Raw genomic sequence first — 14,055 nt, 5'->3', positions numbered from 1 at the left:
ATAATGAACGACCATCAACACCAGTGCTTCCCAACCTTTTTTCGTGACGTATGCCCTACATAAAACCATTTAATTTTTGAATACTTCATACTTAGTTATGTCATCTTACATGTATCTCATTTCTCTTATGGCCTTTATTTGGAACATACCTAGTAGTGTCTCTACAGATTTGTGATCTATGAATTTATTTTTTTCTGTCTTTATTATCTCTCTTTGTTTTCAAAGATATTCTTATAATGTGGGTGTTGCAGAGTTTAGTAATAAATTCATAAAGAAATTAAATACTGCAGTCACAATGAATCGAGCGTTAAAAAATAACCAAATAAATTAGGAAGTGGACAGATATTTCCGCTTCCGCTTACTAGGGCTACGGCCGCTTCTCTGTGCTTAAAAAATAAGCGGATTAAAGACATTTTAAGGAAAGTTTCAGCAGAGATAGCCCCAAGATAAAGGACTGAGAGTTGCGATCGTAAGTCGCAGGTTCGATTCCGGAGATGCCATTTATAATAATTCACACTTTGTTTATTCATTATATAGGATTGTCACTGCTCACAATCAAGTTCACAGAGGATAAGTTAAAGAGTCCTCTGCATACCATAATATCACACTGCAATCGCCAAGCAATCGTGGTGATCGGAGTGTCCTAAGCAGGCACAAGCCTCTCCCGAAACATATCTTTGGGGGAGGAGAAAAATAAAATGAAAAATAACAAATAGACACACAAAGGAAAGATAGCATTGCTATTTTTATTTTTGCTCTCGTCTGTGTTGATCATGCCATAAGATATATGATATACTGATCGAGAATTTCAAAATTTTGAAGAAATATTTATTCGTACTATCATCCGCACAGAATAATTTACGGTGATCACTTAAAATCATAAGAAGAATGTCAGAATAACCCCAAATTGATATAAACTATAATAAGTTTCAGCTCCCCTATAACTGCATCCGTCAACTTAAAATAACGACACGAGGGTTCCAATCTAAGAAGGCTCCACAGTGGACCAGAAACATAGTCAGATTTTATTGTGACCTGTTTCACAAAAGTCAAAACGTCTTTATTATTTCAGATCATTACAATCATTTATAATCGTCAACTGAAAAATAAGTTTAAGTTAATTCGTAACACGCCAATAACTGACAACTAATAACAAACTCAGTGAGTTTAGTATTTTTTTTTTGACATTTTAATTATAACAATTCATTTCCAAATGTCTCTATCATTAACATACTCTGAAATAAGTTATTTGCCTTTGGGCAGAGCCTGCGCTCAATGAATTTCTTAAATTTACAAAGAGACATATTTGCCGCGGCGTTTGTTTAAAACAAATATACTTAACATATATGTTAAAGTTATTTAACCTCGTAATAACATCTCACTATACATTTTTGTTTAATAAACTTTTTAAATTTATTACATGATAAATTAGAAACATTATTAGAGAGTGTATTAGCTACAAAATATTTACTACTTTAGTATAGCCTAGAGTAAAATATAACAATTTTCATCTTTGTTTCTAATTTTAATGCATTTCTAGGTTTCTTTAATAGGAGATCCATTCAATCTAATATATAAAATTCTCGTGTCACGGTGTTCGAACTTGAACTCCTCCGAAACGGCTTGACCGATTTTTACCAAATTTTACATGCGTATTCAGTATGTCTGAGAATCGGCTACTATCTATTTTCCATACCCCTAAGTGATAAGGGTGGTCCACCCCTAAATTTATTTTTAATTTTTTAGACAATTTTTTTGGTTTTAATTTATTATGATACAGCATACAAAAATACATACAAACCTAAATTTTCACCCCTCTACGATCAACCCTTATCTTACATTTGTTAATTAAAAACTTTAATTTTTTTTTGCAAAACAACGTTTGCGGGATCAGCTAGTAATTTTATAACATTTTGTCGTATGCGACCAGTATAGAAAACTATCACCTAAATTATATTGACACACGTGTATAAAGAAAAAGAAGCGTAAAGAAAAATTGTAACTTGTACGTACAACTAAATTAACCCGAGCAACTCTTTATCGTGTCACTTCATTAATGAATATAAAAAGATATGAATCATAAAACACGCGAATTATGCCTGCTCGTTAAAAACAGAAACGGAGACAAGAACTCGTTCTACGTAATGCCACCGACATTTTTTCCGTGCTTTAATCCGCATTGAACGCTACGTGACGAATTAAAAGAAATAGCTCACAGAGGACTTAATTTGTAGTTCCACGGGACACAATTCATACTTGTTACGTACAAAATCAACTAGTAACCAGAATTCTTTTATGGGCATAATGATATACATTACAAGGGAATTCTATTTTATTTTTTTGCAAAATGTAGAATCAATTACGGACGTTTATAATTACAAAAAGTATATCATAATCATGATTTCGGTCGTAGAACGTCCACAGATGGTCATAGGTCACCCTGATAAGTTTCTAATGGAACCGCAAAAAAAAAAACAGCCTGTATCCAACGTCTTCTGACGATCTGAACAAGATCGCCTGTCCAAATATTTTTTCTTTGGAATTATCCACAATTGTAATTCTATTAGTTTGCACATAAGCTTGAGCTGAATGACAATATTAAACAAAATATATCGACCTATAGAAATATTCGATACTGGTACTATGATAGATCATATGAAGACGCCAATTTATATATTTAATTTTTTCAAGACCTTGGAAAAACAATAGATCTGATGGGCTTATTTAAGAAGCATTAAATTTATGTTTCGAAAACACTTCATTAAACATGTAAGAATAGTAGTAATTAGCATAAGAATACACTTCATTTGAACATGTGTTTGGAAGGTTGACGTAATGAACATCAGATCAAAGATAATATTTAATGTCGCGACGTAGAAGTAAAAAGATCCCGTGGACGCACGACGAACAATTGAAAAGCGAAACGGCCGTCAAATCGGCTTTCGAATTATAACAACAAGAATAAAAAGAGAACGTTCCAATTCGGGCAAGTCGTCACAGAGAATTTCCATAGACGTTTTCTCCAATAGATTATGGAGTAAAACAATCAATTATATCTTCCCACACTTTCCAACGCCATCGTGACGGCGGCAGACAATGGCATCCCCCGCGGACTTATTGTGAACCGGCCCCCGGGTTTCACGAGCACCGCTTATGTTCAGAGACCGGGATTCCTACTTTTTTATTAAATCGTTCCAAATTCGCACGATTTAAGTGCGCGTGAGTCATTTAACATGGCGGCAACTGTTTACTACAACGTCTATTGTAGTACACAATTTTATTTTATCGAACATATTAATCTTGAAAGTTATTGTTTGAAAGCAATCTAAGGAAGGTTGCAAAACATAAGGTCACGGGGATGTGTATGTGTTACGTATGTATAACTATGATAAAGCAGCGCCCCTGCATTATCCTTATGCAATGTATGGATATTAGTGTACAACCAACAATCACCTCAAATAAGAAATCCTACATTGCAAAATGTCTGATCCTAATGAAATTTTGCTCGACCACACTATATAAACCTTTAAAACGAAAAAAGGGCAGATAGCTCAATATTTTATTACAAACTACATCTATGTACGTGATGTCGGATTCAGCGGAGAAAGAGAAATCAATCCTGCTTTAAGCACTCAGCAAGGACATATATGAAATAACAACGGAATTGGCGTTATCTACAAACTAAGCCATTGCCCAGGCTAAAGAGCGCGCAGAAAATATGGCCCCTGAAGCCATAAGGTTCTAGAGTTGAGAACACGGACCGGCAAGGTTACGTCAACCTTGTTAGGGCTATCGGAAGACGCTGGTGCAGGTCGCTTCCAAGCGGTTTCATTAAATATTTATGGGGGCAAAATTATGTCCAACTGTGGAACTTACGGAAGTAATAACTATGATGACCTTTTATAGTTCCTGAACAATTTATCATTTCTTCCCGAGAGTATCGTGGAGAGAATGCGAATGCCGGGGAATCACATTCACAATAGGCAACTGTACTACAAGGAGTGTCGAAATTCTCAATGGAGAAGAAGTACAGAACGAGAAAAAAAGAAGTGCACTAAAGATTCAAACAGTCTAAAGATTACTAATACGATGGATGGAGATAGTGGAAGTCAAATGTCACACCGCCCTTGTACCAAGCGCGAATGCGCAAATGCCGGCGTTAGTCAGACTATCAGCTGTTCAAGATCGCGAATAGCGCGAAAGTCGATACCGCGGTGACAACAACGCGTACTGTTCGTGATAATACGAATCACAATCTGTCCAAGTGTAAATTCAAAAATTGTACGTGTAAAAGTGTCACGTAACTTCAATCAAAATAAAAACAATTTAAATCATTGAAGATCATAATTTTATATAAAAGACTGAATTTTTTTAATTTGCAAGTACTCAGGAAGTTGTTATGGCAAAACGCAAGTTGTGAAACAACTGGCTTCTGTTATGTTTTGTTAAGTGTTTATCTGTTTACAGTAAGGTTGGTTTTTAAGTTGTAAAAGGTTTAAAGGCGTTAATGTGTGGTGGCTCTTTTGTCAGCAAAAGGTTTAAAAATAAGTTACATTAATTTATTTTTTCTATTCAAATACAACAGGCCAGTAACTTCTGACAGTACAAAGTTTGCAGGGACAGATAGTAAATTTTTTTTATTAATATGTAATAATTTGAATTTTAAAATTATTAAAAAAAATATTTCTGTAACCATTTATTTCTGGTTAAGATGTATATATACCTCCGTGAATCTTTTAGACCTATCACAAATTACACAGTACAACAAACCTCGTATAACGCAATAAGTTGAACCGGTAATAAACTGTACGGAACTCAGAATGTAATCGTGTCTTCTTAGCGAAGCACTTTCCATAAAAAAAATCATCGAGGCCGAAAACGAGCCCGATCATGATTCAATATAAACAAAAAGATACTAATTGGACGCGCGTGACGATCGTCGACAATTCCATTAACCACACTTTCGCACGGAATTAGCCTGTACCACTTTTTTGTAGTCACACTGTACTCTTAGACCTCGTGCACAATGTAAACGATAGCGAATGCGATTCAATAAAATTCTGGTTCGGAAGCAATTGGTAAAACCGTTTTCGTCATTTTTCTTATATTTAAACTAGATATCACGACAGGTATCGTACTCTCAAAAATGGCCTGCCATAGACAGAAAGGAAAACATAAAACTTAGTTGAAAATGGCCATACTTAGATTTTTTAATTTTGATTGACGCTATCATTTTACTGTGTGATTCCAGTGGAAAAATGTGTTGTTTTTACTACTTTCTTAGCAATAGAAATTATTTTCATTTTTTTGCCATAAGAACCTTTATCGTGTCTTAGCAAAAATACGAAAAGAGAAATCATGCTGAAATTATCGAGACGTGTTCAAAGTTTACCGCTAAGCAACAATTTTGGTGATTGGTTTTATTTATACGGACATAATTAAATATGGAATACTTTTACTTGATCTGGTCGAGATATGGCTTGCATAGTCGTCATATCTCAAAGAAGAAGACCAATAGCGTGCCATAATCAACAGTTCTAGGCCATTGCTGTTTGTTTGGCTTGTGCATATCGTTTGGATTCTTGACACATAGATACGCTTTGTTCACGGTGATGTAAAATAACCCACATAACGTTCACACCTGCTGGGAATCAAACCTGCGAACCACGATCATAAATCTTTAACTATACCAATGCAGGAAGGCGTTTATGTAAACCATAATTAATACATCCTTATACGATTATAGTACTGCCTTCAGCTTAGTAATACAAATACTTAATCTTTATCGCGTTTATACTATCTTTCTTGTTAAATATTTAATTACACACTCATTCATTATAATAATTGAGATTAAAATAAAAAAATAATTATGGTTATTTACAAATATACAAGGCGATTAGATATAGGTGTAAAAGCTTTATCGGAATGAATGTACAGCTGACAAATAAATTATACATTCCGATCACCCTGTATATAGTGATCAGTCTGAAATATGTAACATAATTATCTCTTTTCTATTGAAACGCGATAGAGCAATAATTTCTAGCGGTACAAAATCTACAAGGACATATAGTAAACAATAATTAATTTTAATATGTTGTAACTCGTATTTTGAAAATGCTATTTCTTATACCATCATTACATTATTTATTATCTAAGAAACCATTGATATAATTATGGAATTATTGGATGTATGGACATCAATTTAAAATAACTTTTACACCTATTCCAATTACTCTTTATAAACACGACGAAAGTGGAACACAAAAAAAAATAATATTGACATTGTATCTTATGAGAAATGAGCCTTAATGAACATTGCTTGCATTCGATTAATTGAAATAGGTATCATTTGACGTAAAATAATTAAAAAAAAGAATCGTGAAGAGGATATAGAAACAACCAATACTAAGGAAGTATAATACAAAGTAAAAAATATAAATACTGCATAGAATGCAATGTCACAGTCGGCCGAGGTCACGGCGCTGTGTTGATACAAATTGGAGCGGTCGGTATTTGTATCCGAAAGGCGCAGGTTGGCGGTCATTGATACAGATAATTTTAATTTTAACATTGATCGATACTTGCACTAGACCATGGAAAATTTCACAGCAGAAAAGTTATTTTGCCTTATCGTGGTTTCTATTTATATATATAGGCACACGTAACGAGATGATTTTTTTATTATTCATGTTAAAATTTTTTTGATATTTTTCAGCATTAAAACTCGGCTTAACGTTACAAACATCTTAACCTTACCCTACCTTTTCTATAAGGAGCATGTAATTAGTGTAGAGTTAATTTTTATTTTATTTTAATCACTTTCCTAAAATAAATAAATAAATTTTGTACTAAATAATAACAATGGGAAATAAGGAGTTGCGCAGGCTCGTTGCTCGTTAAACCGATTGCTGTTAGAACTGTAAGGTTCTTGAATAGTTGACCACGAGCAGGTGGAGGCGATGTGGGTAAGTCCCCCAGGAGGTAGACCGACGACATAGTTAAGCTATTGGATGCGGACGGCGCAAAACCAATTATCGTGGTGATATTTAAGAGAACCCTATGCCTTGCAGTAGGTATCTATCGGCTGACAAGGATGAAGTAAAAGGAATAACATCAAGTAGATGTTTAAATCAAAGAGAAAAACATTAAAATTTCTAACGGCTTTAAAAATCTGTATCTTTACGAAGCCACATTTTTATTAATTATGAGTGTAATAAAATAATTAAAAATTGTTAAATTAAAAAAAAAATTAAAAAAATCATTCTATCATCTTTATGATGTCCGGAAAATTGTAAACAAATACAAATTGCAATGCAAAAAAATTAATACTGAATGGAATGAAAAATATGTATGCCAATTGTGTAAATATAACGTGCCAAGTATAATGCCGTACACTACCCGTTACTTCATATATCATATTCCAACAATTCTTTTTACTTAATAAATCTCAAGAACTTAATCTTCGATCTCTAATATACCCCCACCCCTTCAAAGTCTACATCAACTAACAACTTCGAAATTCCCCAATACATTTCTATTTATTTTATTAAACGTTAGACAAATGATCCACACTTAAATAAGATAATTAGAACTATGATTAATATATGTTCGTTCACAAAATTATGTTTCGTATTAACCATTGGACTATTGTCGTAAACCAACTCTTACTCACAATTTTAGGTTATTAGGATTACCTTACAATCACAATTTTTAAAGTTGCTTACAAGTAAAATCCTAGGACACATCAATGTCAAATCAAAGTTCACACAATAGGTCAGAAATCCCTCAGGATGTCTTTTAAAAAGTGCACCAATTGTCCTAAACTAAAGTATCAAGAAGCATTAATGATAGTCTCTTAAGGTAACATTTTACCCTTAAGGCAACAAAGCGCATTCGCTAATGTATACAGTTTTAACAAAACTAAATAAAAAGTATTAGATTAAAAATAAAAGATTTAAAAATATATTTGCAGCGTCAGATTTGAACAAAGCCGTATTAATAATAACGCCCACTGCAATCACGCCCACGAAAACGCATCTACATACAAATGCACAACTTTCACATAATCAAACTGAAACAGACTGCCTAAATTGGTTTCGTTTCGAATTTGGTTACAAGAGAAAGTTAAATGAACAAAATATTGTTATGAAATTGTTTTCATACAACAATAGCCCCGTTATTAATTATAAAAGCAGCTAAATTGTTCTAATGATTATTTTTATTTTATTACTTCTATAAATTTATTTATTTAATTAAAACATTTATACAATTTATAAATAACGATGAACTTAATACCAAAATAAATAGGTGTAACCTAAATTTCTAGTTTTCAGCCGATAGATGACTACCAAAAGGGATAGGCCTCCCCCAAATATTACCACGTAGACTAGTCTTGCGTTGCCCGCATACAGCGACTTTACGTGACCATAACTACTTCGTCTACCACGCCTCCTCTACTGGCCCGTGGTCACCACTCGAAAATCTTTTGGCATCAACGGCCATCGGTATAAATATAAATAAATGACAAGGCAGATAGTGATTTACCCTAAAAAATTATTCAAAAATCGAATGTAGGTACGTTTCGATTTCCACCTGAAGTTAATTTATTGGAAACGGTATAATCTTAAAACCTATCATAAATATTTGATTATTGAAATGATATAGTTATTTTGAATATAATTTCTTCTTGCTGAAGACGTAAATTTTTGGCACACCGTGGAGTCAATCGCGTTGTAGGAAGATGGATCATGTATATCAAGGCTTTCAGGCTTTGCAAAGGAGTTAGAGTTCACCTTCACAGACCAGACTTCTATTCTACCTAACCAAATTTTCAATGATCTATTCAATGTTGCTTTTTACAAGATTATATTTCCAGAAATGTGCTTATGTTTGCTCTTAAAAGGCCTAAATTCATACGAAAATTATAGACAGAATTCCCAAACGTGGACCATTGACAAAGGAACCAAATTGTGCACTACAACTGTTAAAACACAATTTTCGATAAGTACCTATATTAGGCAGCAGAAGTTGGTACTAAATAATTTGATTTTCTTATAATATACATACATCCTTTAATATCTGTTTTACTAAAATAATACCAGCTTTGAAGCTCTGTAAACGGCAATAATAATTACAAAGCCCATTTGTTTATGAAACAGGCGGTTAGAATAACATTAAAATATATTTTTCCTTTCTATAGAGACCTAACTATCGATAGAATTATCGACGAAATATCTTTTCGCTAAATACTTTCACTGTAAAGAAAAAAATGTCACTGTCACCTTCTTTAGCTTGAAAGTAATTTTATCAGTGTTAATATTGAGTTTTTTTATTGGTATAAGCTGCTGCTTTTTCAAAACGTTACCTCCACCTCTATTATTTAGCACTATATTTATATATATATTATTCAAAAATTAAATTAGATCTTTAATTTAATTTCCTATACATAAAACGCATTGTAAAACCTAGCCACACGCTTATAACCATATCTATTATTTGTTAATAGATGGCGTTACTTGCATACATTAGACAAAATATCTACAACTATTACAGAATTTTATCACAAGATGGCGCTGTACTGCCTTCACTTGAAAGATTTAGATGTAAACTCAGTTTTTCAGTGTTGTATCTGTAAAGCTAATAGCACTTACCTTGTAAGTTGTCGAGCATATACGAAAGCAGCTTCGCAGTGCCATTGGAGTCATTGTATATGGAGAGCATCTCCTTGCTGAGCGGGTTTCCTTGCAACCCGAGTAGTTGAAGGTGAAACAGCTTGCCGAGCTCGTACGGCAACACTCGCAAATAGTTATTATTCAAATGCAGCTCCCTGGAACGATAATAACCATGTTAATCATATATTCGAAAGCTCATTTTAAACAAAAAGGTTTATAAATACTGATAATTTATAGAATAAGTTAAATGTTCATGACAATTAGAAATATTTCTTATTAATTACAATACATCACATGCTAACCAGAGTTGTGAAATTCAAAATCGTGTGTTTTATTTTGGAAATCTGGTGCTATTTCAAAATCGTGGTTTACGCTCTGCGTTCGTAGATGTTATGTTACACTAACCTTGACTCAATATATATGGGCATATAACAAGGGATTATGAAATTAATAATTTAATTTTGGTTAAAACGTCGTCACGTCAAGTTTCTCCCTACCTTACGTAACTACAAGAAAACGGATGGATGAGGCGCTAGAGGAATAATTTCAGTTGGTGACGGAAACAAAGACCAGATCCGACGCAAGGAGGCTGATAAGGCTTTACTTGTAAGTAATCATTTCTTGGACAAAATGGCATATCAATGACATGCTTGGAAGAGTCTGTTGCCCGCTTTAGGTGCTAAACAGTAAAGTACATTAGATACCGTCAAATCTTTTTTATGGAAGGAGATTAGATTTATCTCCACCAAAATAGTGCCTACGTGTGGGATCGTGTGCCATACAACCATCATGAGAGAGGATCTGGAGGAGGATTTTAACCCAGGATAAAAATAGTTTTACTGAGTGTTATATACAAAACTTGTAAAAGTGAAAGAAGCTAATAAGTGATGTCTAGTGAGCGAATATTTAAATTTTAAATGAACATTATGTTTTACAATTACTTTTACACAAATACTAAATATTCACACAATAATTTCTTGGGTTAATAAAGTTGATATACACACATCTTGATTTTTTATTTAAATGTATTGATTTGCATTTCTCAAATACTTTCTCCCGCCTGTTTACCGGTAGGGTCAGCTCTATAAGAAATTTCATAGAATACCGCCAAATCACCGCGCTTATCGCGTCAAAGTTCAAAGACCTTTCCTATCTGGTTTGTTTGGCGACTCAAACACAAACTATACCTTGTTTTCAACCTGCCCGACAATAAATCGCTTTATCTATTAACATATTATTAAAGCACGTGTACTTTTTTAAACAAGAAACAGCTTTATCGCGGCTGTGATAAGGATCACAATGGTATGTTATGGAATTTGCGTTGATAAGTGTATGCGAATTTTTGGAGCATATTAAATATTGTGTTTACAGTTCGAGTTCATTGGACATTTATGCAAAATTGTATAACGTACGATTTCCAATTGTTTTATTAATCGTTTATGCATACGTTTTTTATTGTAGATATTAAAATAAGCATAAAGCAGGTTTTATTTTATTTCTTACGCAGCAAAATGTTTTGTATAATTTTAAAGAGAAAAAGTGTACATAAACACGTAAAACATGACTTCTGAATTTCAAACCGATATATCTATAAAGAAAGTTGTGTGTAAATACGATTCATGGGAACTCATGCCAAATACGTATTTTAACGATAAATATAAATATTTATAATAGTTTATTATTGTAAACGCGAGGCAAAGGAACATAGTGAATAAATAATATACTATTAATAAAATTATAATAAATCTCTGGAATAATAACGGATGCAAATGAAATGTGTTAGCTATGCCACGAGCAAAACAGGATATCCACCCAAAAATCAAACGGCGGAAATTGCGAAATAGTCTAATTGAAAATTTAGTTAACGGAAACGCATTTCATGTTATTTTTTTTTAGTTAGCCTATACTTTTTCTATTTAAACCCGTAACTATGAAAAAGGTGTATAAAATTTCGTTAAAAAATTTAACGTAATTTTATACACCTATATATCTAGAGATGACATAGAGAATGAAAATAAATCTCCCTTAAAAATAAAAGCTTCTATAAAATCATCGAAAAATATATTTAAAAAAAAATTTGACAACGTTTAACATTTTTTAAATTAAAATGTTAATTTTGTCATTCAAGAACAAATTGTCTTGAATTTCTGGGAATTTATTTAGATGGGAGATCACTGTTCACCTTAGTGGCATATATAGTTATTGCGATGATTTGAGATGGCAGGACACCGAGTTCCTTTAACTTATATCTCCTTTTTAGTAGCTGAGCTTCAGAGATCCTCTCTCGCAAGCCTTTGCGCGGCCGTTACATATATTTTTAACAGATAATGATAATATTGAAAAAATGTGTTGATTTAACAACTATACACGATGTCGGCAACAGATAAAAGACGACCCGGCTGCCATTAGGCATGTATAATAAATTGCCGCCTTTATAGAATGAAAAATTGGCCCCATTTCTTAACCGTTCAAGGCGAAGTAATAGTGGTCGTAGAAGTCAGGGTTTTTTCTATAACCATCGTTCTACATTTTACTCTATCTTCGACAACAAGTTTCTCCATACCGTCATAATGCTGTTGCTTAACATAACCAAATATTTTAAAATTAGAGAATAAACGGTTCGGAGCTACTTCTCATGTGCACACGAAGAATCATTGAAAGACAGATATCACTCTTTTCATGATTTTTGCAATATAGTTCCTACGTATAAATTTATACGCAATTTAATGTATACAATTGTGCAAATATTAGCTGCTTTTTAAGCCGCCTTCAAATCGTCATATATGATCACTCCTGACATTAAAAACTAGCAGTAGCAGGATAACGGGGATCACCTTAGCTGTATTAGGTCGCCTAGCTCCGCCGGCAGCGACCGGAGCTTGTTGTTAGAGATGTCGAGGGTATGCAGCCCGGTGAGCTGGCTGATGTCGGGCGGGATGCGCTGCAGCGAGTTGTCGTTGAGGTACAGCTCCGTGAGGTGCGTCAGTTGGAACAATTGCGGCGCCAGAGCGCGCACACCTCCTGTTACCTGGAGAAATTACATTAAAAACATTAATAATGACTTGAACAGAAGATGCAACATGAGTGTCTGTTGGGCAACATGAGTGTGTTGGACAACGTATGTCATAGTGCTCAATCGCTAACCAACTATTGCTAAATAAACTATTGGTTTAATTATTCATAGTCATTTTAAAATGTTACTGGCCAGAGTAATCACTTTATTTATTGTCTATCTAATGCAAAAACAACGATTATAAATAAAAACAAGTTTTCTATTTTCTGCTTCTTTTGTATATTGCAAAACTAGTAATAATGTGATTACATTTTCATTGTAATGCTTTTTGTTTCACTACATTAAAACAAACCTTTTTTTTTGTCTTTGATTTATGTAAAATTATTTCTTTGTTGATGCAGGCATTTTAATCAACTGTGTTCTGTTTGAGAAAAGATAAGACTCTTCCTTGTATATTAACGAAATAATAAGAAAGATATTAGCAGAATTGGTCGTGACGGTCTCTAATTTTGTGAATTTAGAACACATTTGGTGCGTCATATTTATTTATAAAGGTTTGATTCTTAGAAAGTTCGAATAAATTATTTGTGCTAAATTATGGAAAGAGTTTTTTTTTAAATATTTTAAATGAAAATCCGATTCTGACTATACATTAGTCAATCAGTTCCTGAAAAAATATTGCATGCACTTTTTTTGCATATTAAAAATAAAATGACTAAAAAGGCTTATTATTCATTAAACGAATATTTAAATGACAAAAATACGCATATTGTTTTTCTAACTAAGTAGAGTTAATAAGAAAGGTTGAGTCTAAGACGTAAAACACACATCTTACTTTTACTACAGAGAGTGAATAAGCTATTACTGAGCTAAGGTATTTTACTAAAGAACATCATTACTTATCAGGTACATAGTATTCAAGCTCTAATTTATCATGACTAAAACCAACAAAAGTCCAATCACGTAAATAAATGTGAGAAGGATTTTCGGGCAAACGACTAATTACGAACACACGAGAATGTAATTTAGTTTCCAACTCCGGAGACGCGGTAGAGTAAACAAACAATCAGTCTATAAACATGTGATAACGAACCGCTCGACCGGTTTGGCACTGTTGATAGCTTCGTGTAAATTTCTAGAGAATATATGACACATCGTATTATTCACAGAGCTTAGCAATTTTTTTTAATAGTTTTGAGTACATAAAAAAATTAAAAAAATCTGTATTAATTATAAAGTATTCTAGCTGATCCCGCAAACGTTGTTTGCAAAAAAAAAGTTTTTAATTTACAAATAAAAAATAAGGGTTGATTGTAGAGAGGTGAAAATTTAGATTTGTATGTATTTTTGTATGCTATATCATAAAAA

The 14,055-nt window shown here is 33.0% G+C and overlaps 1 protein-coding gene across 3 annotated transcripts in view; it reads right to left on the bottom strand.

The window, feature by feature from the left end:
- The window catches only part of twin (CCR4-NOT transcription complex subunit 6-like twin), a 274,724-nt gene that overhangs the window by 238,268 nt on the left and 22,401 nt on the right, over nucleotides 1–14,055 (bottom strand). For all 3 annotated transcript variants that reach the window (XM_068765583.1, XM_068765591.1, XM_068765595.1), the window contains exons 3-4: nucleotides 12,509–12,702; nucleotides 9,654–9,829 (exon numbers count right to left, since the gene is read on the bottom strand). In XM_068765583.1, the coding sequence (XP_068621684.1) occupies nucleotides 9,654–9,829; nucleotides 12,509–12,702 (370 nt within the window). The remainder of the gene's footprint in view (nucleotides 1–9,653; nucleotides 9,830–12,508; nucleotides 12,703–14,055) is intronic.

The sequence above is a fragment of the Battus philenor genome, unplaced genomic scaffold, assembly GCF_028537555.1.
Source record: "Battus philenor isolate CCGP_79_NKW_IND1 unplaced genomic scaffold, ilBatPhil1.0.hap1 SCAF_10, whole genome shotgun sequence".
In the NCBI taxonomy this organism is placed as follows: Eukaryota; Metazoa; Arthropoda; class Insecta; order Lepidoptera; family Papilionidae; genus Battus; species Battus philenor.
This window is presented reverse-complemented; position numbering and strand designations above follow the sequence as displayed.